The sequence below is a fragment of the Balearica regulorum genome, chromosome 2, assembly GCF_011004875.1.
Source record: "Balearica regulorum gibbericeps isolate bBalReg1 chromosome 2, bBalReg1.pri, whole genome shotgun sequence".
Taxonomy (NCBI): Eukaryota; Metazoa; Chordata; class Aves; order Gruiformes; family Gruidae; genus Balearica; species Balearica regulorum.
Window position 1 is genome coordinate 33,633,260 of NC_046185.1, and position 24,175 is coordinate 33,657,434.

General features: G+C 38.7%; 2 protein-coding genes across 3 annotated transcripts in view; one reads left to right on the plus strand and one right to left on the minus strand.

Annotated features, from left to right (window-relative positions):
• The window catches only part of PEX2 (peroxisomal biogenesis factor 2), a 347,720-nt gene that overhangs the window by 71,869 nt on the left and 251,676 nt on the right, over nt 1–24,175 (plus strand). The gene's annotated exons all lie outside the window — the stretch shown is intronic.
• ZFHX4 (zinc finger homeobox 4) overlaps nt 1–24,175 on the minus strand; it is a 151,514-nt gene that overhangs the window by 5,302 nt on the left and 122,037 nt on the right. Inside the window, 6 exon segments of the mRNA XM_075743852.1 lie at nt 4,859–10,255; nt 11,082–11,199; nt 14,096–14,296; nt 14,451–14,584; nt 20,786–20,818; nt 20,821–20,901. Of these exon segments, the coding sequence (XP_075599967.1) occupies nt 4,859–10,255; nt 11,082–11,199; nt 14,096–14,296; nt 14,451–14,584; nt 20,786–20,818; nt 20,821–20,901 (5,964 nt within the window).

Below are 24,175 nucleotides of genomic sequence, written 5' to 3' on the forward strand. Positions count from 1 at the left end.
GAGGCTGTACATTACACCCATTTTCATTTTTTTCAGGCAACTAAGTTTGCCAGAGAAAAGAGCACACAAAGTGCATGATGCACACAGAACTGTAAAAGTGAAGCAACGTCAGGAACAGCCTACCAGCGCATGGATAAGGAACAATAAATGCAGGCTCTGTAATGGAGGTTAGATGGGTATTAGCTACTAGGAAGCGCTAATGGAGTGAACAAGAATGACGTTTAAATCATCAATATCCAGGTGCTTAGCATTACTTAGGAATAAAGCAATTAGGATTCAAAGGGAACAATTATCAGATTTAACAAAGAGGCCATTTAATGTTTGTCACCGTGTCATTACTCCTATTTAATGGTAGGGGAACACTAAGGAGTTAAAATGCATTGTGAGCACGGATTAGATAGTACAGTGAAACAAGTCACAACAGTTATAATTAAAAAGTGGGTAATTGCCACAGTTACTGCACAATAACATCGAAGATGCTATTGCTTGCCCCTACACTTTCAACAGGAAGTAACAGGCAATTGTGTGTGGAGTCTGCTGAAAATATATTAAATGCTAAATACTGTAGATGGAAAATGCATGAATGATGCAATTAGTGTGAACTGCTGCCCCAGCTTTGTCATGGTTATTTGGGCTTGTCAGCTACTTAGGATTCTTCTGATTTCTTTCTATTCTTAACCTCTTCAAACCCTTACACATCATGTGGTCTTCAGTCTACTTGCACTGATGATGCCCAGAGCAGCCAAGATCTATTCTATTTTCCAGATATTCTTTGGAATTTAGTTGAAATGCACAGAATTCAGTTAAATATTCAGACAGGCTGCAATAGAATAGTGAAATCCACCTGATTTATTGGAAGCTAAATGTGGAATTGAGGGTTTCCAAAATGAAATGAAGAAAACTTGATAAAAATAATGCTCTACTTCCAGACATGAGAGATATAGAATAGAAAATTCACTAATCATGAAGAAACATTTTAATCCTGCTAACTCTTTTAAGTAACTATCAAAGAGGAGAGACTTCTCTTTCTCTTGGAGGACTCAGAGGGCTAAAATTATAGAAATGAAACTGCTACCAATGGGCCAAAAGCAAACAGAGAACAGAATTTAGTGACCTAATAATAAGGAAAGTAATTGCTGCTGAATTAAATTTCTCTCTTGCTAAGATTTCAAAAACCACTAAGTACATATTAGCTAGTGATGTGTGCATTCTTGGAAAAAGAATCTTCAAGGCAGTCCGGGCTTAAGTGATGTGCAAAGAACCTATGCTAATGATGATGACATTAAAAGGTTCATAGAACCAGTATTAATAGCTAGAAGCAAGATGAAGCACTAGTTTTCTGCAAGGGATCATAGGCAAAACCACAAAGCTAAGAAGAAAAAAGAACGTGAATTTTAAGAAGAGCTGAAAACAGCAGGTGGATTCTTCTGTCTACATTCACCTAGAAAATAAGAAGGGGCTTGAAGAACAATGACAACCCGGAATTAAAATATTGTATTAATTAGAATTCCACCAAATAACTCCATATTAGGAATTATGCTGAGCAAACATAGCAGGAATTTTGAGACCTTGCTCAGCATTTGATGCCCACAAGATGATATAATTACATTATCTAGAAAAACATATCCCACAGGAGAGAGGATTCTTCAACCATTCCTAAAACCATACAATAATTCTGACATTAAAACCCACTTGTTTTAGAACAAAATAACTGAATTTAAAGTTAATGGATCCTTTCCTTCAGAAATGAAGCTATCTTATTTTGACAAATCTAATAATCTTTGCTAATAAAAGTCCAGTTTGAGCACTACATAAAGAAGATAAAATGAACAGTAGTTTGAATATTTCCATCTTTTGTGATTTAGCATTATTTTCAAGTATTCCATTTCAAACATTTTGTAAAAGCAAATATTGCATTTTAAAAAGAATAGTATTTTGCAACATTTAACTGGGTTTTGTACCTTTTTGGAAACCCATACACAATACTGGATGTAAGAACATGAAAGTGAAATCCCTCATAAACTTGTATTAACCAGCGAAACTAATCAGGCTAATTTATCTGTCTAGCATGAGTACAAATAAACACAAAAGAGAATTTTAAATGTGATGTTTACTATTATAGTGTCACTAGTTCACTGTCCTAGCAAACAGCAAACGTTCTTTAAAAGTGAGGATCTTACTAATGTTGACGTTGTCCTTTAAACAAACATGTAGGACAGAATGGATGAGCTTTGCCTCAGGAAGTACAGTTACCAACCCTGTAAGCATCAGTGAAAACAGGTAAATATTTGAATATAAGGGATCCCAGTGGGACTTCTGAAGTGCATTTTTGGGATTAGATCCAAAAGAGGAGAAATTACACGCTTGCAGTGGAATTCACAAGAAGTAGACTTGAAGTAAAGGATAGTGAGTCATCAGGGAGTTAGCTTCAGAAAATCCTTCATGCAAAGAATGATGCAGAACACTTGTCCTGCTGGCTGAGAATATATGTGCTGCTAGAAGGACTGTAGATAAAGAAAAGCTTGCTTGGAAGCCTTGCTTCCAAAAAGATACTTCTTAAACAATTCTTAGCATGAAATATGAATATGAACTATCAGTCAAAGCAGACTAGAGAAGGAAATAGAAATGGGTTAATTAGGTGCAGAAAATACTAGTGTTGAGCACATACTGGAGAACATCTGAGTATATTACTGTTTTTCTATGATGAATGATTAAAATAATATACTTTTTTCCATTCACTATGACTGCTCCATTATGTATCATTAGGGAATGGAGATTTATGCATGCAAGTATTTGCCAGGCAACAAAAGGGGGATGCAGGAGCTATTTAGCATACAGAAGAAGAAAAAGTTAACAACGAGACTGTACTAGCTAGTTTACACAGTGGGCTTTGCCCACAATGGGCTAATTAACCTTAAGAAGATGCAAGATGAAAGGGGGTAGAAATCCATCTCAATTGGCAGTGCACTGCATATGTTATGGTACTAATGATTTAAATTTATCTCAAAGAAGATATTTGGTGGAAATCAGAAAATCTGAAAATTGAATTATTATGGACCAGTTGGCCTGTAATAATACTTTTTGTGTTGTTAACAGCACAGTTTACAGACTCTGAGGCTACATAGGTACTAGCAAGTTAAACAGTAGCAGGAAACGTTTCCCAAAACCTGAAACTAAACCACCTGTAGAGTTAAACAGTTAAGAATAGTCACTGGCACTCTTCTAGCCAGGGCTAACTAGCATTCTCCTAAACAAATCCTGAGCATAGCTGAGAGGCTATCATGGGTCCACAACCATTCCCAAGACTCACTTTGCATAGGGACTTCCTGGGTTTGAGAGTAACATAATGTAATAATATCTTCCCAAGCAAGTTTCATTTAGTAGTATAGACAAAGCCTGAGTTTTCTGGGGCCCATTTTACCTGAAGGTCAACCCAACCAAAGCTATTTAGTGAAGTTATATGGAGAAACCATATCTATAATTTTAATGAACAACAACCAGCCATTTTTGGACCTGGACACTGTATGCCATTAAGAAGGAAATACAGCACCTTTATATTTCCTTTATATGCACTCTCTGTGCCAATAACTGTTTGACAAAAGCCAGAGGGCACTCAGCCAGAGACTCCATTGTGGAAGGAAAGCCATTCTGATCCAATGAAGAGAAAAACAAGATGCTTTGACCACCACTTAGGGAAACAATAACATGATCATCATCAATCAAAGCAGAGCGGAGTAGCAGAGGAGACATTGTTACAGTCTTACTGCAGTCTTGCTAGTCGAACACCACTGGTGATTAAGCCCCTACCTTACTTGCGAAAGTGAGTTGCTTTCTAAATCAAAGTTTAGAGATCAACAGCAAGTGGAATTACTGGACGAAATGAGGTGAGGGGACTTAACCAGCTCCCTAACTCTGCTGTGCACATATTTTATATGAATGTGCAAAGTTAGAAGATGAATGGCAGAGCTTCAATCTGCAAGGCTGCACTCACAATGAACTCTGACTGCAAAATTGGAGCCTAATACAAGAAAATAAATTAGGTTCGTTCTTTGAGGACTAAAGAAATCATTCTGCAGAAAACTTGATTCTCTAACTTCAGTGAAACATATTGCAAGATGAAGTGCTTTCCAATGTGAGCAAAAACCAGAGTCAAACCAGAGTCACAACAGTCAGTAAACCAGTTACATGTTCAGTTGAAAGTGCAAGCCCAAATGAAGTGGTACATGTCTGCAATGACCTCACAAGCTAGAGCTCAGCAGCTCCTGGAATTGGGATCACAATGAAACTGCCATTACAAATCACGTTCAACAAAACCATTCTTATCTTAGCAGGTGATTATTCAGAAATAATAGGAGGTCTTGGGCAGCATTTTGTGTTAAATATTTATTCTGAATTAAACAGGTTGTACTGGTCTAAGGGGTTGACCAAATGCTTGATGAACCAATAATCTGGGAAATACTATTTTGTGCTTCATCAAATGTTACTTTAAATATTTGCATACAAAATATTTACATACAGAATTCTAACCCAGGTTTTGCCTACAGGACTATCATTCAAAACAACAAAAAAAGCATCACAATGGTATTGTTATATTGATTTTGTTACAGAAGCCTAATATGGACTAAAAATATTTCTGTGAATTAGATTTCAAGTAATTATTTTTTTTTTTTTAATCAGAGATATAATCCAGGCTACAGCAATCAAGAATTGCACACCTCATAGCAGTACTTTTTAGCTACTCCCACCTGTCTCACAAGCATGATATGAATGCATAATATGCTGTGTTTTAGAAGGGGATGGTGACTATGCAAGATGATCAAATTAATAAAATGAGAAAATCATCCCCTTATAGACTTACTGTTTGAACTTTGTGGAAATCCAGGCAAGGAGGATGGACCATTCATTCCAGGCAGAAGAACAGGAGGAAGGCCAGGGAGTCCTGGATAAGCTGCTGGCAAACTGATACCATGAAGAGAACTGCTGTCCATCATGCCTGGCTGCTGTACTGTTAATCCTAGCACATCAGTAGCCTTCTTTATGCGATCCAATTCTTGCTGTGCCATCAGCTGTCTAACCGTTGTAGGAGCTAAATAATCTTTCTCCCGATCTAGCTGACTTCCCACAGTTTCTCTCACTTTTGTAATATGCTGTTTGGAAAAGATATGATCTCTTATGGACAAACGCGCAGAATATTTTACACCACACAGAGAACATTCTGGCTTTGTCCCATCAGGTCCAGTCTGATTTATCATGAATGGCTTCCCTATGTTAATTTTGAATTTCTTTTCTTTAGCCCGGGCATTCTGAAACCAGACCTGGACCACACGTTTGGGCAGGCCAATCTCATTCCCTAGCATTTCGCATTCCTGCATTGTTGGAGTCCGGTAGTCACTAAAGCAAGCCTTGAGAACTTTAAGCTGAAGGTTGCTCATTTGTGTTCGGAAACGTTTGTGGCCTGGCCGATCACTGTTTTTGGATTTAAAAGGATTGCTAGCTCCAAATGGGTTAGGTGAACTTGGATCAGCTATGCTTGAAGTTTCACTGCGGTCAGCATTATCATCAGGGTCATCAGTAATGTAGTAACTTTGGTCATGATCACCATCTTTTTCACTGAAATGTATTGAGGGGCTTGTTAGGGAAAAGAGAAATTTATCATCGTTATTCTCATTTGTAGGTGTAGTTGCAGCTTTTGGTAGCGTGTCGTTCACAAGTGGTTTTGGTTCTTTGGGAGGTGATGCAGGTTTTGCATCCCCTGAACTGCCAGTCGTGCTTTCCATTTCATTGTTCCCCTCATCCCCTGTTGTGGCATCACTAATTGCTGTATTAATTGATGAAGTCTCATCAAAGTCAGTCTTGTTTTGATCATATGCAGAGTCAGCAGGAGGGGCATTCAAATTTTCTATATCCTCACTAGACTCAGCTTTAAAAGAAGAAGGACTTAGGAGGTTCTTAGGTGACATTTCTGCAGTTTTGCTGACAGGGGTTGATACAGTGGAGGCTAATTCATTTTCACTTGATAATTCAGTTTTTGCTAACGACAGGGATGGGTAATCAAAAAATATGTACTTTTGTGGACTTTCTCCTCCATCTTCAGTTGATATCAAAGGACTCGGAGGCAGACTATAACCAGCCTGTTTCCCTTCATTCCAATGTCGAGAGCGAATGTGACTTTCTAAAGCGGATTTTGCTTTAAACAGAGCTCGACAAAAAGGACACCTTTTATGGGACTGGGCTGGACCAACTGCACGGAATTGTCCCTTTCTTTCTCGGGCTCTTGTGTTCTGAAACCAGACTTGTACAACTCTCTTTTTCAGTCCCACTTCACGTGCAATGTGATCTAGCATCTTTCTGGTGGGGTTGGAATCTAGTAGGTACTTTTCATAGAGTATTTCCAGCTGCTCTGGAGTAATTGTAGTTCTTAAACGCTTATCACGATGTTGATCTTCTCCACTGTTTCCTCCCTCTTTCTCACTACAGTTATTGTCTTCTTTATCATCTAGTTTTCGTTTCAGGGAACCAGAAACTGTAGCAGGGTGTGCCGTATGTGATGAGCCAGTTTGTGGTGGCATCTGAGCAAGAGAACTATTAAGTAACTGTCCAGTCATCAAAGGATTATTGGGGTCAAATATCATATAGGGCATATCCATTGGTCTTTCTAAAAACTGTGAGTGAAGAAATTGGTTTTGGGCTGCTAGGAAATGCATGTGCTGGTGCTCTTGCCAAAGTTCTAGAGTTGGAAAGGCAACTGTACACTGATCGCATTGGTACTGTAATAACTGAGGAGGTAGACTGTTCTGTAGAGAAGTCATTGAAATTGGTAAAGGACTGGAAGGAACAGGTGTGGTTTGTGATGCAGAAGGAGGTCTCCCTACTACCTGTGATTGTTTTTGTTGCTGTGGTTGAGAAGCTGAGGGCTGAGGGTCAGAAGAGGTTACTGGAGTAGACTGTACTGGTTTGGTACTTTGGGAAGTTGTGTCAGTTTGCTTAGAGATGGTTTCAATTTGTTTTGGTTTTTCTGTGGACTCTGGTTTAGGAGAAGCCTTCTCAGGTTCTGGTTTGGGTGATGGGATCAAAGGAGTACTAGAACCAGAGCCAGAGCTTGCTGCTGTGACTGCCAGGCTTTTTGATGAGTCATTTTGGCCAGAAACTGTGCAGTTCTTATACACTGTTTGGTCAGAAGCATCCATAGAATCTTCAGTTTGACTTTCATCTTGAGCATCATCATCTTCGTCTTTATAACACTGCTTTTTCTGGTGTGTAATCAAATCAAAGATCCTGGGAAAAACCACACTGCACTTTTTGCACTGATATTGCATGTTACTAGTCCGAATGTAACGCTCATTCGTCAGTTCCCTTTTCTCATTGTCTTTAGTTTCAGCTTGATTTTCATAACTTTTGCGAGCTTTCTGTCGTGCATTTTGGAACCATACGACAATAACTCGAGTAGGTAGGTTAAGTACAGTTGAAAGCTGTTCGATTTCATCATCCTTTGGATAAGCATTTGTGTCAAAGAAGTCTTGGAGGACACGGAGCTGGTAGTCAGTAAAACGAGTCCTAGATGATCTCTTGCTGAAAGATGCATCAGACTTGTAAGGTTCTACAGCTGAAGGTTGAGGGTCTATTCTGATATCTTCCAGTACTGTTATGGGAGGGTTGCTGAAGTTATATGGAGAATCTTTATTTCTCTGTCGTTCTTTAAACAGCGTGTTACGAAACCAGTGCTTGATGACTTTCTGTGAGAGACCAGATTTCTCAGCCATTTCTTGGATCTGCTCTTCACTTGGAGAATTGTTAATATCAAAATAAGCACGCAAGATTTTTAACTGGTCATCTGTGATTCTTGTACGTGGACGCTTGAACTGAGAGTGCCGCAGGAAATTGGGATCTAATCCCAGCTGCTGCTGACAAAGCTGGGTAAGATCTGCAGATAAGGTATCCATTGGTGGCAACTGGAGGGCAAGCTGAGGAGGCAATGCAGGATGCTGCACTGGCTGCATCATAATTGGAGGGAAAAGTGGCAGATCAAGTGAAACGGGAAGCTGGACTTGAGGTGGGGCTGATGGTGGCGGTGGTGGCGGAGGAGGTGGTGGTGGTGGAGGAGGCGGCGGTGGTGGTGTGGGTGGTGGAGCTTGCAAAGGAGTAGGAGTTGCATTTTGCATTTTTCCAGACCCAGCTGAAGAAGGCTGAGAAGGAGTTGGAGGAGGAGGTGGTGGTGGTGGTGGAGGAGGTGGTGGTGGAGGCGGTGGTGTTTCTGGAGAAGATGGAGAAATTGGATAAAGCTTGTCATACGCCTCCCTGTACTGTCGGGCAAATTTTTCTAACGCTCCATATGGAAAAAACTGTCCATGCACATGTTCTTGATGACTCTTCAGAATAAGAATGTTGGAAAAGAGCTTACTGCAGGTTCCACATTCCAGTTTGTCTGTGTTTTCCCCTTCACCAGTCTTGCTTTTTTTCTGCACTTTTTGTCTGTTCTCATTGTATTGGATAACTAACTCAAACCCAAAGTTCTCCAGTAAAGCCTTGGCTGCATTCCCCCTTGCTCCAGAAGCTATTCTGGGTGGCGGGATGGCTGGTTCTGAGGATTTTGGCTTCTTCATATCTTTGTTTTCTTTTAGTCCTTCATTCTCATTAGTAAATTCTTGCTTTGGCTTCTCTTGTTTCTCAGAAATTTCTTCCGACTCCTTATATGATGGCATATCCTTTATCAGCTGGCAGTCTGTACTTACTAAGGTATTTTGCTCTGCTTTCATCAGCTTGCTACTTTGTTGCTGCTGTTTTTGAGACTGAAGTTGGGGTTGGGTGGATTGATACTGTTGTGCTTGTTGCTGCAGTATCTGTAGCTGGGTTTGGCCAACATGGTGCTGAGTTTGTATCTGCTGCTTCAAATCTTCTAGCAGTGATCCTGTCATACCAGCCATTCCAGGCATACCGAATGTGGCAGAACCAGGCAAACCCAGATCTGGGCTTAAGCTAAATTCTGTCCCAGGTATATAGAATGGGAAAAGGAACTGAGGCTGTTGAAATTGCAGCAGTGCTTCTGGTGTCATCGGAAAGTGAGGCAAAAAAGCTGGGTTTAGAAACTGGGGTTGAAAGAATGCAGCTTGCTGTTGCAGTTCATGCTGTAATTGCATTTGAAGTTGTGCTGGTGACTGGGGTGGGTGATGTGTAGGCTGAGCAGAAATTAATTCAGAAGCTTGCTTTTTATTTAATTCTTTGGCATCTAAATGGGTTTCTTTGCTGTTAACTGCTGGTAAGCTCATAGATTCTAGCATTCCTTGGCTGGGGCTATTAACATTCCCTGCTACACTATTTCCGCTACTTATATTACCACTAGGTTCTAATTTTGCAGCCCTTGCCTTTGTCTGATGAAGCACAGATCTCATATGGATTTCCAATGTAGAACTTTGGCTATACGCAACATTACAAATGCTGCATTTGTAGGGTTTGTTGTCAGTGTTGCTGTTGGTTTCTTGAGGGACAGGACTTGATGCTTCCTGCAAAACCTTTTTGAGCTTATGTAGATGGGACACTGAGTTATAGTGGACCAAGAGAATGTTCTTTTGGGTGAAAGACTCTTTGCAAACTGTACACTTATACGGGCGAGATGGATCTAGAAATTTTTCCATAGTAAAATTTGGCCCTTTTCTAAAAGGTAAGGTCCGCTTTGGTTCTGAGCCCATATCATCTGGAATAGAGCTACTATCGCTTCCTACAGGACTTGCTTTACCTTCCTGGTCCATCTCATAATCTCTTTCTATTTCCTGTTCTAGTGCATGATCATCTTGTGCCATACTTTCACTGTCTGCCCAGAGTTCACCATTGACAGGTAAAGATGCACACAGTTGCTGAAGTTCAGCTTCATTGAGTTCAGGGTGGCCTGCTTCCAAGTGTTTTTTTAAAGCCTGGAATGTACGGAAGCTACGCTGGCAAAGGCTACACATGGTAGCTGCCCGAATAGCATGATACTGGGAATGTATCTGAAGCTTCTGCATAGTCTTAAAAGCCAAGCTACAATGGTTACAACGGTACTTATAGACATGGCGGTCAGAAACAGAGAGCTGTTGCTTCTTCTGCTGTTCATTTAGCTGATCCGTCATTGAGTCAGTGGTCTTTATATCTTTACTGCTGCTTTTATTCCAATCTGGTGTTTCAGTAGATTCCTTAGGTGGCTTCTGTTCCTCCGTCTTAATTTCCATTCCAGTTTTTGATTCGTCGATCCCAGGGGTACTTTTCTCATCCACAGGACTTTCGCCTAGATAAAGAAAGTTAACTGTCTTTTATACAAGTAGAAGAGAATAGCACATAGTGTTAATGGTTTTTTTCATCAGAAATCAAGAGAGGCACCTGATATGCCACATGCTGACCTAGCAAAGTATAGCTGCCCATCCCTGCCCCAGAGAATAAAGCAGACAAGACCAACAGGAGGTTAAAAAGAAGTAAGACAATCCAACCGTGACTATAAGAATGGCAACGGTAGTTGGCCTGGGAGTGGCACAGGGCTTCTCTTTGTCATAAGGTAGGAGTTTGTTAGTACAATGGGAGCACCAAACAAGAAAAAGAAACAAAACAGTAGGAAAGAGAGTGTGATTAGAAATGGGGTCAATAGGTAGGACAGGTGATAAGGAAGGAAGAGGTAAGTGATCTGAGGAGAGAGAGAGGAGCATGCTGTGAGAGGTAGCAAAGCAGTTTCCCAGCACAGAATACAGTGGCTATCCAGGAGAAGAAACATGCTATTGGAAAGGCAGGCAGGATCATTTGCCTAACATACCCCATCGATGTTGGTAAAAGTGCTACTGTCTTTTAGGACTGCGTCTTATTTGCTGATTAAACAAGGAAGGTCTTACCTTCAAAGTGGCTAGGCCACTACCACAAGCAACATACATATGGCATACACATGCATCCTAGTAGCTCTGCATGGGTGCAGTCAGCCAAATTCAGGCCATTTGTTATTTTTCTCTTTTTATCTCTGTGGCTATGTGCAAGCCAAAAAACTTTTTACTGAGAAAGAAACAAGCAGCTTCTAAATTTCTAAATTGCCCATACCTAGCTTTTACATGTCTGGGCTTTTTCTTGCATACCTGGATATTTCCCAGATCCCTCAGCTGTAATGGTTGCAGGTGTGTCACGTTCAGATTTCTCTGAAGTAGCTGCTGGCAATAGCATACTATTGGGCATCATGACATCTGGTACAGGAACCTTTGAAAACCAAGAACACAATATTATTACAGGAAAAATCACAATCTTTAAAACTATACAATAGTGTGAAATTATAATTCAAAAGATGCACAATATCTGGATCAAAGACTGCCAGTACTAAAACAAGATCTTGATTCAGTCCTTGATAACGGTTTCTGACAGATGATACATCCAGAGCACCGGGTGTCCCTTGGTGGAGAATCAACTCAAAATAATCCACAATAAGGTGATGCTATAGAAGTACATATACTCAATATTTCATTGGTCTCAATGTCCCACAAAGAAGGTTTTGCTGGCTACTCAGGTTGGTTGGATTTATCAGGGGATTTCTCCCTGGACATCCTCCAAAGATGGGGATCATGTTGAGATGTGGTCACAAGTCAGTCCTTGACTAAGGTTATTCCCACTTTGCTTCACTTGTATTGTGTTTTGAACAAATGTTGGACCTTCCATGATCTTTGAAAGAAAATTAAAAGCTTATTTCCATACAGAAATAGCAACTTATTTCCATTTAAAATAAGATTTTTCTCTTCCTTGTCTTCAATTGCTTATGTATCTTCTTCAGACAGCTTTACCTGTTGCGTTATGCTTTCAAATTATAGACAGAAATTTGTGAAGTACTGTTATAGGTGTCTGATAGTACTCAGTTTAGTTAAGTTGACATGAATATTTCCTCGACACTTCATGTTTTCCTTTTGCTTAGCTCTTTAAAACGTACTCATATCTGAAATAAAGGATTGTCTAAGGGTTCAGACTAAGACTCAGCAGGACTGGCTTCAAACTCCTGCATTGCCAGATTCTGTCTAAATGACCTTGGGTAGATCAGTTCAGACTGTGCTTCAGGTCCTCATCCTCTAATGTAAGGGTAGCACTTCCTTACTTCATACAGAGGTATGGATATTCCTGTATCCATAGGAGAGATTTTTCAGTAGGAAATTACTGTAAAAACGGAAGCAACATACATTACTAGGTATGAGTAGAAACACTCTTTGTTTCTTTTTAACAGTTTAACAAATTATTTTAAACCTTTATTAGGATACATAATAATTATATATAAAATATATATAAATTATATATATACACATTATATATATATATATGTATGTATTTATACCAATTGCCTATTGGAAAAAATATTCCAGACATATTTTAAAAAGCCCTGGGCTTAGTATATTTGTAACTTAAACATGGTATTAATAGCATCCTCTCGGAGGACTAGTGACTTGGATTTTGTTTGGGAAGGAGGGACTTTTTAAAAAATGTATTTAGGTAACTGTACATGTCCCAGATAAGAAAAAAATTGCTATAAATGGTATTTATTTTGTCATCAGAGAGTTGAGATATGGACAGAGCATATTAATGTTAGCAACTAGGACAATTTAGATGATGTAGATTATGTTTTGCAATCTCTTTTTCTGTCAAACAATCTTTTTTTTTTTCCTCTCAGAAACAGTGAGACAACTCCCCAGCAGCTGGTGAGGAGAGGAGAGGACAGGAGACAGATTTCAAAGTTTCCCCATTATCGGCATAAAGGGAATCATGGAGAACTTGAGAAGAAAGCTAATAATCCTCAATATGGAGGGTTTTTTTCCCACATTTTTCCACTTTCCTGAAAGGGTCTGGGAAAGTTAAATTTCTATGGCATATTCTTTGTGGTGGGCCAAAATTAAATGGTCTGGTAGAGCTATAGTTAGTAGAAATCAAGGAAAAGAAAAGAAGAAAGAAAACTGTACACCACTTTTGTGGATCCCAAATTCTGTATTTGCTCATCAGCGCTAGGCACAAGGAACCTTAGACCTTCAATCAACTCTTTTTTCTTTTTTCTTTTTTCTTTTTTCTTTTTTTTTTTTTTTGCCACTTTATTTGGGAATGAGGTGGTAAGCCTGCAACCACAAGCATATAAATGATGGAGTCTATGAATACAGAAATAAGGAGGTGGATACTTGAGATTTCCAAGTGCATTTCCTTCTAAAAAGGCAAAACAATCAGAATCAGGGTGTCTTAGGAGGTCTGTTTTCTAACTGAATCTATGATGCAATAACTAATACTTTCTAGACCCGATTGTGTCTTTACTGACATTGTTTTGAATGGTGCTGAGTCATTATTTTTCACAGAAATCTATTATTTTGACATGGTTTGTCCAATTTTTCAGTGAAGAACAGGATTTTCCTGGTGAGGTTGAAATGGGATTCATCCTCCAAGTAGAGTTTGCTGGTTATGGCATTCATCCCAATAGTGCAGAAGCCAGTTCAAGTCCCTGCCTGAACGAGGGTAGGTACTTGAAATCAGATATTCCATATCCTAAAGAACTGACCTAAATGCATTGCTACCTATTCTTGGACTTGCCTTTCTGTTTCATAGTCACATTTTATTCACAAAAAAACCCCTAAAGGGTCTTTTATGCAGAGGCAGAAAGTAAGAAACAGGACATTCTGTACAATAAGATAGTGTTCTCCAATTAGCACCGCTACTGATATTTTACAGTGAATTTCATGTAATATAATGTAAGTAGAGACCAGCTATACACAGGAATTCTTCTACATTTGGAAACTCCATTCTACAGGGAACTCCTCTTATTTTACAAACAGGAGTCACAATACCTCTGAGACCTGGATATTATTAGACCCAATTTACAGGTGTGAACTTAGAGACGTGGACAGGCTTGATTTTTCCAAGGTTAACGTCAATGAGGAACTGCAGGTTTTCAGCATCTTTGAAATCCACCTTCAGTCATGTTCCCGAGGGACATCAGTCACTGGATGAGCTGGCAACAGAACCCAAGAGTCCTGACCCACTCCCCTCCTCTGGCTACCTGAACACTGTATCACAACAAATCCATTGCCCAGAGGCCCGAGTACATTTCTGTACCATGTGAGTCAGTATTTGGAACACTTACTGTCATGAGCAGTTTCTCCACACAGTCAGGGGACACACTGTGTAAATGGGTCAAATGAAGCTGGAGATGCATTTTGTTGCTGAGGACATCCTGGCAGAGGGGGCAGCAGATGACAGGTTGCATTGAATGCTGTGACAGGACATGCATCTGGATACGATTTGGGTCCCTACTATTGTAGTTACAATAAGGACATTGATAGAACTGAAAAAAAATCAAATTAAGATGCAGGCTATTAGTCGGTGTGCTTTTTATAACTTGCTGATATTGCTATTTTAACAGCATATCATCTCTGTTTCATTCTTGAGTTATTTGAAAGAGTTCTAGAATGCAATTAAATTGTTACATTTTCCTTTACCTGCTCATGACAAAATTTATTGTCCTCTGGAGGCTTTGATTTTTTAGCTGTACCATCCTCTTCTTTGGCCAGAAGAAGCTGTTGTGCCCCTACCACAGTGTTCACTTTTGGTTCCTTCTCTGGTGTGACTATTCCTGTTCCGAAAACATAATTTTTAAGAACATGTTTTAAACTTTAAAATATCCTGGTTTACAAAGAGGCTGTGATTGCAATGGTCTGTATTGTCTTTCAGGGTTGTTTTTTGGGTTTTTTTTTAAGTTCTGAGAAAAAATATAGTTGAATAAAACTCTGGTAAGCACAAAGGTGAAAATACACTTTCATCCTTGATGGAGACTCTATAAATACATTTAAATATGGACTGTTCTCTACTGTTTAGATAACCTTAGGTTGCCTCTAAAGATTAATCAATAATGTGCTTTCTTTAGCAGATGGGTATGAATTTGTATATTACATTAAAACAAATCAGCTTTTGCTTAAAAATCCTGTTTTCCAAAATAATTAATTTGCTGTTGTTTAATTAGCCTCTTTTTTTTTCTAAACTGTCTGAGCAATATGATTATTGTGCTGTTTTGATAACTCCTGCCCAGTTACAATTCTGAAGCTAAATATAGTGAAGCTTTAAAAGAAATACTGTGGAGAATAGGATTTCAGAGCTAACTTAATATTAATTATATACAAAGATCAGTCATTTGGGATTGCCTTAGATGTTTACACTGTGAATTTTTATAGTCTGACATTTGTGATCAAAACCAGAATATAATTGTTTTCTATAGATAGTTCTACTATTAAGTATTAAATACTATATTTAATATTATGCCTGAACTAGCTGTGTAATGCATCCCAGTCTTGCAGACATCAAAGAAAAGAGTGCAATTCTAATTTCCCAGTCCATCAGAAAATTCTTTCCAGCGTCAATTTGCCAGATAATCTCTTCTGCTAGGCTGGATATTACAAGAGCATTGGGTAGGCATGTCACATACATCTCACGACAAACACAAAACCTCATTTACCAACCATTCCAATCTCATCATAGTGCGGCATCATCTGACCTTTTTTCTGCTGTTTATTATGAGTATTTCTAATTTTAACTTTCAATTTTCACCATCTTCCAGTCAATTTGCAACTAAATTATTTCCAGGGTGAGGACACTATCACTGGACACTGGGTGCAAATACATCTTGAAATGCAATGAAGCTAAACCATTGATTGCTATCAGACCCAACGTAAATATATAGTCCAGGGGTAATCTGATTGTATGCTGTGCATGAAGATTTATCTTGATTTTTTTCAATCCACATAAGGTTCATATAAATGAACAAATTGCACCTCATTGCACCATAACCTAGGATTAATTTGAAAATAAGGTCATGGATGTTTTGGCAACAAAGTAAACACGAACAAAGAAAATACTTGTATTTTTCTGTAGATAAAACCAAGAAAATTATCATTATCATTATTATTATTATTATTTAGATTTTGTGCAATATTTGATATTAAAAGAACAACAATAAAGAGAAGTAAACCAAAACAACTACTTTCAAGGTAAATACCAAATCCTCGTGGTACAATAATAAAAAATTAAAAACTGAATCATACAGGGACATTTTCTGAAGGGCATTTGAAAAAAAAAAAAAAAAACAAATGTAAACACATTTTATGACATACCTTAATAGTGATTTCCACACACATTGTTTTTCATTCCTAAGTTGATAATTATTTCTTTTGGCATAATTTAGAAAAGCAATTTTAGCTCAAATTCTTGCTCAAATTAAAGTGTATTCCTGCCATATTTCCTTACTTTTAATGACTAATTTGTCAACATTGGTTTAATATCTGAACAAGCCACTTTCTGGAGCCCCAGTGAATTTTTACACGCTCAGGAACTGATCCTGGAGGCCTCATTTTGACTGCTCAGTCAGAGCTGTGCCGGTGACCTGAAGGATGGCGATGCTTAAAGGCAAAATCTACATGATGCAATCAGATAAGATATCATTTTTTTATTGACTTTGGTTTATGGTAATACAGTAGTCCCTGGCCTATCTGTATTTACTTGGCAATACACTATCATTATTTAAATGCCTTAACCGTGAGAATTATGGGAAGTAAAAAAGTGACATACTATATTAACAGAGAAAGGTTGCTTCTCAGGTTTTAGAAGGATAGGTTCAAATTATTAACCTCTCTTCATTTCCAACTGTCAAAAACGTCCAAGAATTGACTAAACATTTCTAAAACGTCCCTTTCTAAAGACAAATGGGGCAGAATCTCAGTGGGTGTAAATGGACACTGCTATACAGGAAGCTGAATTTAAAAGCCAAAATAAAACAATTCTGCCTTCTCTTCCCATCATCATGCTGGATTGTTCTCAACAGGTTGTTACAGAAATTAAGATCCAAATTCTGCTCCAAAATCCACTTGTGAAAATACATTTAACTTTGTTTTGGCAGTGGTATTTAACTGCCAGTGAAATTCAGCTTGGAGCGCGCTCTGTGTGCGCCTGGGCACACACAAGGTTAAAATTACACATCATCGTCCACCACAGGATGGAATAACTTAATTACTTCAAAGGGCCTATAATAATCATGAAACACATAGTTCTTGTTTCTATAAAAACAAGGGGGTTTTTTGGTTAAATTTTCTTTTGTGGTTAATATAATAAAACCATAGAGTTATAAAACACTGTGCTGGGGTCAATAAATGCATAACAAAGCACAGCTTTTTACTATGTTTACTATGATATTTATATAAACTGTCAAAATTTACAGAGGCTTTGTTGTTTTTGTTGTTGTTGTTGCTCTGGATTCATTCAACCTCAAGCACTGTTACTTCTTAAACGACCAAAGTTACATCTGGCCTATAGTAAAGTAACCGAGTCCGTGACTTATGGTGAGCTCTGCAGAAAAAAAAAAAAAAAAAGGGGGGGGGGGGTGTTGATTCTTCCCTCTGGTATGGGGACACCACTTGCCCCTGCATATGGCGAGGACCGAACCCCCTCAAGCCAGAGTATACGTGCCAAAAGCAAAGCCAACGGTCCTCGTCATGCTATATCAACTCTCTGCTTTCCGTACTCAATTCGCTGTTTTAAGGAGCTCCCTGCTGGGAGGCCCAACAAAGTTACGGACTTATAGGAAGGGTATTGGAGGAGGGAGAGAGGTGAGGAAGTATTATAGTCCAGAGCATGCTGTGTGGTGCTGTTTTCGTAGCTGGATGTTCCACCGGCATGCTATTCTTACTAGGCAGCTGTAGGAAAACACTAAATACGGTTGTTAACCATGCTTTAAATACGCACTTTCTATTCTTGAGACACATTATTTATTGGGGTTTTTTTCTAATTGTGAAACACAACTGTAATTCATTTTATAATATAAAATACGCAGCATTATTTTAGATGAATAATGTAATTTCAATACATTTATCTCAAAAACTAAGTTTAATTATAAATAAGTGCCATGAAATAGACGAGTCAATGATTGCCTGTCAGTTACAGAATTATTTAACTTGTGTGAGATTGCTAATATAAAATTGACATAATTCGCTGCAATTCAGATGCCATCACCTTTGTAACATTTTTGAAACCTCAAAATAAAAATAAAAATGTTTGTGTGACTAACAAGAAGGAGAAAGTTAATAAAATACGTATACTAATGAGAAAAATAATACTGGAAAAGCCATAATCGAAATACTATTTTCTTATTTATGAATCTATGTATTTGATAAAGATTGCATAATTTAAGACTTCTGACACATCAGATGATGTTATTCAGCCTCAAAATAATTCTAAAATTATAATTACTGGTAAAGTATTCTTTCTAATTAGAGTAGAATGAAAGGATAATTTTCATTGCAATAATGAAGGTTAATTTCCATCCTTCCTCATGTTTACTACCTTATTAAAAAGTGCTCCCCTTAGCCATGGCAGAGACATATTACATTTTCAATGCAAATGTATTAATCTGGATAAATTCCATATTAATTCTTGCACGGCATAGAGCTGTAATTTGGATTATAATTAATCTAAAGTGGCACTAGATTTAAATGACAATATAAATGAGGCATTAGTAGGCTTTTCTATTCTGAATGAATATTCAACAAATATAACTTGCATATTGCCAAGTCTCATTCTGAAAGCTCTACTCCTTGAGATAAGGTAAGCAATACAGCACAACAGCTTACACAAACATACTGTTACTAAATACATGTTAATCCTTTCTTGTCTAATAGATTCTATGCTAAAGAGGGTCACACCACTTTCCCTGTTCTAACTTGTTAGTATTGTGATTAATTTATTGGTTTTCCTGAGATTTCTTTGGCAAGACTTGCAACACTCAATTCATGAGAAAGCCCAAATTAACATTCAATTATACATAAGCAGTTATGCAGTCATTAGAAATACTTGTCAGCTGTGTGAAAATTAAGATGATGGTCTGAACGTTACATACGCAGACTTAATTTAGATTAGGAAAATAAAAGTTTCTAAAAGATTTAGGATTTTACAGTACAAACTGCTTTCTGCAAAGCACGAAGGCAATTGTGTATTTCAGCCCTTGTTTTCATATGAATCTTACGGCAAAGTTATTTGTGTAATTGCTGGCATGGGAATGTAGAACAATTATGCTGGTTTTTTGTAGTGCACCCAGTAGGCATCTGGATATAGGTTTGTCCTAATTAAACTTGGCCCTTATGAGTGGCTAATCCTGATGGAATTTTGAGAATTCCCCTTCAGTATTTTTTTCTAGATTCCATCTTTTTTTTTTTTCTTTTTCTTTTTTTTTGCTGGAGCTTTACTACCGTATTCTTTCTTGAACAACTATAAATGGACCTGCCTAAGAAAAAGAGAGGGCTGATAAACTCCCTGGAGCGGTTCACAGTGTCCCCCGGGCAGAGCGTATGGTAGGAAACGCAGCTGCAGGTGCCTGTCACCCCTCTCCCGGTGAGTGTCCGGGACAGCCCCTGATGGGACTGCACAGGAGGACCTGTGTCAGCCTGGGAGCACGGCATTACGGCACTGCAGACAGCTTTTACCAAATCGGAGAGCCGGCCAAGAGGGATTAAACCACAGCACAGTTTCTTGCTCAACACCATCCTTGTCATCATCGGCCTTTCTGCAGTCTCTTGATCTCAAAAAATAAAGCGACTGAAGAGGAGCTGAGGTTCTACACTGTGATGGCTACTGACCTTGGCACGTCAACAAGCAAACTTAAAGGAAGCTTTAAACTTTAAGTATATCGTCTGAATTGATTCGGCATAGAAAGGGCCATCTACAATATTTTTTTGGAAATAAATGCAAAAATGTTTAATACATAAAGAACGTATTACAGTATGGGAGAATTTGGGTGTAAAGAAACTCATACGTAAAATGATATTTTCTCTACAACTATATGTCTTTACAGAGAATACAACCTCCTTTGTATGCTGCTGTCATTGGCATACAAGGAAAAGATATATGACTACCTGAAACTAATAGGCTTCAACCTGTTTCAGCACTTCTTCTGCTTCAGTGAATCCAACATAATGTAACTAGGTATAGCGTGCAGCAAAAGTAGCCAATGTAATATTCATTGTGACCATAGATTTCCATCTCATACATAAAAAGCATGGATGAAGTCACATATTTGCCAAATCAAACACAGAAAAAGCCTTGGGTATCTACACCAGATGCTGGCCCTGGGTTTGTTTGTGCACAAGTAAATGTCATGACATAGGGGTTTTGTTTTCAAAGACAGTAGCTTTCATTACTGGGCTTTGTCTATTCCAGGAGATCAAAATTACCCAACCCATAATCCGTTTTCAATGATATTTCCTCTTTCTTAGGCTGAATCATCTGTAAACTTTTTCACTGGATTTTGTGTATTTTTTTCAAAATGCCTCAAATAAATGCCCAGGAAGAGGCCAGATTCTTGGGAGTGACTGATCAGAGAGCGAGAGCAAAAAATAATAATAACAAAAAACCCCACATTCTTTGGGTTAAAAGGGGGGCAAAACCTGATTGAAGAAAAAATTCAAGTGGTACCTAATCCTATGCTTATGAAAATTAATATGCCATCAGAGGAATCACAAGTACAGCTAAGATTAATGAAAGGCGCTTAAAAAATTACAAGCACACAAACTGATTTGATTAAAAAATAATCTCACTGGTCGTCCTGTAATATTCTTCAACTTATCCGCATCTATCCTGTCAGATGGTTATGATTAAAATAGGTCAATGGGAGGCTACTGATAGAAATCACATGCAAAACGCACATGCAATGAATAGTAGTGGGAATGTCCAGACAGTTTAAAATGAAAGAGCATTTCATAAGTTAAAAAAGGGGGAAGACAAAATTCTAGCATCTTACCCAGAGTCTTTACAAGATTTTTGCCTTCACTATGTCTCTCTCATTTGAGTCTTTATCATCAGCAACCGCCACTGATGTACTTTTAGCAGACCCTTCTGTATCTTCACCTTGTTCTTCTGTGGATAAGCACAGAAAGATCTTAGAAAAGAAACTCAGTGAAAATTTAACAGCATTTAAAACCATATGTCCTGTAATAAGAACAGCACAAAAATAGGGTGGCAAAACAGGGGAAGGAAGGGTGTGGGGAAGAGAAGGGAAAGGGAAAGAACAGCACTTTAAAGATGTTGGACATTAATTACCAATAATTTGCAGTATTTCAAAATCTATCGAGAAATTCTGACCGTGTCTTTATCAGAGTACCCGCTTTCCACCAGTGTGACAGATTTAAAGCCTGTCATTTCATATTCTTTGGCTAGAAACGATTTGTGTTAAAATACACGCACACGCATGCACACACACACACGGGCCAGGAACAAAAGTAGCACATGTAAAATGCATCTTGGAGCCCAAAAAAAAAAAAAAAAAGAAAAAGAAAAAGGGGAAAAAAAGGAGGGGGAGGGGGAATTCAAATATAAATCCTATTAGTGCAGCAGTATCCCGCTAATTGCAGTAAGTAAGTATTAGGTATTAGGTACTGTATTAAATATAAACCTCTGGCTTTGCGGGAGAAGTCTCAAATTTTGTCTCCAGGGGGAGCCATTCAGGATAAATGATGCAACTTGGTATATGGCTTCTGAGGAAGCAGCATTACCCACACCTCACTTACGTGTTCACACCAGCTAGATTACATGGAAATCTTCACAGTAACTCAAGCCCATTTAATTATTCCGTAAATCTTAGCTATGCTGCTACTGGTGGATTAATCTGTTTATGCAGTTAGCTTCTATGCTGGGGCTGTGTAGCACTAATCCGTGAAAGGCCCACTGTTCCTTTTCATCCTGTGATCATTTGTCTCTCACTGTGCTGATGTCACATTTTAATGAATTTTTAGCAATCTGAGTAATGCCAGATAACCAGACTTGCAACTCCCTACAGCACAGCATGCTGTTTTCATTGCAGCACACACACACCAAAAAAAAAAAAAAAAAAAAAAAAAAATCATATTTCCCACTTCAGGTAGGAATTATATAAATTAGGAGGTGAAGGTAAAATGGGATTCGAAGCACCAGGCCGCTCAATTTCATAAAATCTTTAATGACCATATAAATTAACCCTGGAAAGGCAAAGGTCACAGACACACATTTGCATACACTCTTTCTATTCACTTTTGATAAGCAGAGCTTTTATGCAGGGAACATGATACAATTAACCCTTCAGGAACCATACAAAATGCAGCTACCGACATTTTAAGTGTCAAGCATTAACTGAAAATTACACACTGCATAAAATTTTCATTGTAAATGCTATAGTGATTGAAAGGGGAAATAGTGGCCCTCTTCGCACCCCATGTTTTATTAATAACATTCTGACAGCCGAATGAAATATCCTCTGTCATATGTAGCAGCTGAGCACAAAAAATTGCTGCTTAGTCCCTACTTGCAGCCATGTGCTGAAACTGTACGCCTAGGAAAGCAGCCCTCGGATCGATGTGGCGAACCTATCCGATTCTCAACTCTCTGCAAAACCTTTTGTAAGTTGGCAGAGAAAAAACACAGCTGCAATTTTGGAAACCAAACCGGAAAAAAAAAACCTCAACCACAATGTGTTTTGCATTGACATCGGAATACAATAGGTTAGGACTAAGCATGCGTGTCCACTTTTTGGAACAATACGGCGAGAAGGATGGTCCCCTCTTTTAAAAATAATTGCATATATAAAAAAAAATTTCCATCAGAATGGAAACCCCCCTCGTGCTGTTTCAGCGCTCTCCCCCCCCGCCCCGCAGTCCCCCGCCCCCTCCCGTGATGATAGCTAATCAAACATGGTAGGCATCCCTGTCGCAGCTGGAAGCGGGGCCATGTTTGTCAGGGTGGCGGGGGAGCGCGGTTCGGGATGCTGCGAGCCTGTGATCATGCCTGGCTCGGGCTGTGTTAATGCCGAGCGTGCACACATGAGGCTCGTATCCAGTGTCAGGCCCCGTGGCCTCACGGAGCTGATGGCAATCCCTTTTCAACTCATCCTTGGGAACGGACGCGTTGCTTCTTTTACTAGATTTACTGGCCCAATCCCCCTGGGCTGGAAAATGAAGTGTCAAAGTGCTACTGAGTGTCCTTATCTTGAGGGGACATAAAATTGTAAGGGCTATCGTGGCACACATTAATAAAACATTGTGTGTGTGTCAGGCAAAGAGAAAGAAAATTATGAAGGTACTAAAAGAAAAGCTACAGTATCATCTGGGTCTCATCAGACAATTTTTGCAGGGTGCTCTCCTGTTTTTCTGGTATGTGTTTTAAGTGTGAGAGAAATTCCCAGACATGTTCTCCTATACATCATCGTGGTGTCTGACCTCAGCCTGACCCTGGCAACAGTTTGAGAAATCTGAATGTGAACAAAGACTCTGTGTCAGCAGCAGGGAGAGATTGCGGGATAGACTTTTCCCCATCAACTTAATCGCAAACAGCAGTTCTGAGGCCATAACTTTACAGGGCTCCACCAAGCCACAAACACATAACCTTTAGAGGTGAAACTGCCTCCCGCTCCCCACCCCCCCTTCTGTGATTTTTCTCAGTCTTGTGGTGCTCCCTTTGATGTAGCAAGGCAATTAGCTCTAATGTTCAAGTACTGCAGACCTGTTTTATGGTTTGGAAGGTGAGAGCTGTTTATTACAGGTAGGCTCCTGGGGGGCCATAAAGGCTTTGCAAATTTTTAATCATGCAAAAAACTAATCAAAATGTAACTATACACACCATAAAATTAATATCATTATTATGCACGGTATAAATTGCCTGCCTTGGCTTTCAATGGCACTCACTTCTAGAAAATACATTTGGCATTCATTTCAGAAATATGTATGGCATTCACTTCAGAAATAAATTTTATAGACAGAAATGATAATACAACTTCTCCTATTTTCCTTCAAAATTACTGAAAGGCTAAGATTCACAATGTCGCGACACTTATCAAAGGGACAGGATGGAAACACAACAGCTCTAACTTAGAAGCAGCTAGCAAATTTACAAGAAATATCCGTGAGACCATTTGTAAGAACAGATATTGAGGATATGTAACAAAGTGTGCTGTCAAAGACACTGCATGCCTATGCCAAGATGCTACAAACATCTCTTTTTAGTAATATTTTTGTTCTTACTTAATATGCTAACCAACAAGGATACTATTCAGTTATAAAATGTGATGGCTCCTGCTCAAAGACAAAAAATTAAGACTTAGTATCTATCCACAAATACAGTATGATGGCGCCACAGATTCCAGAACAAGTCCTAATGCTCTGGT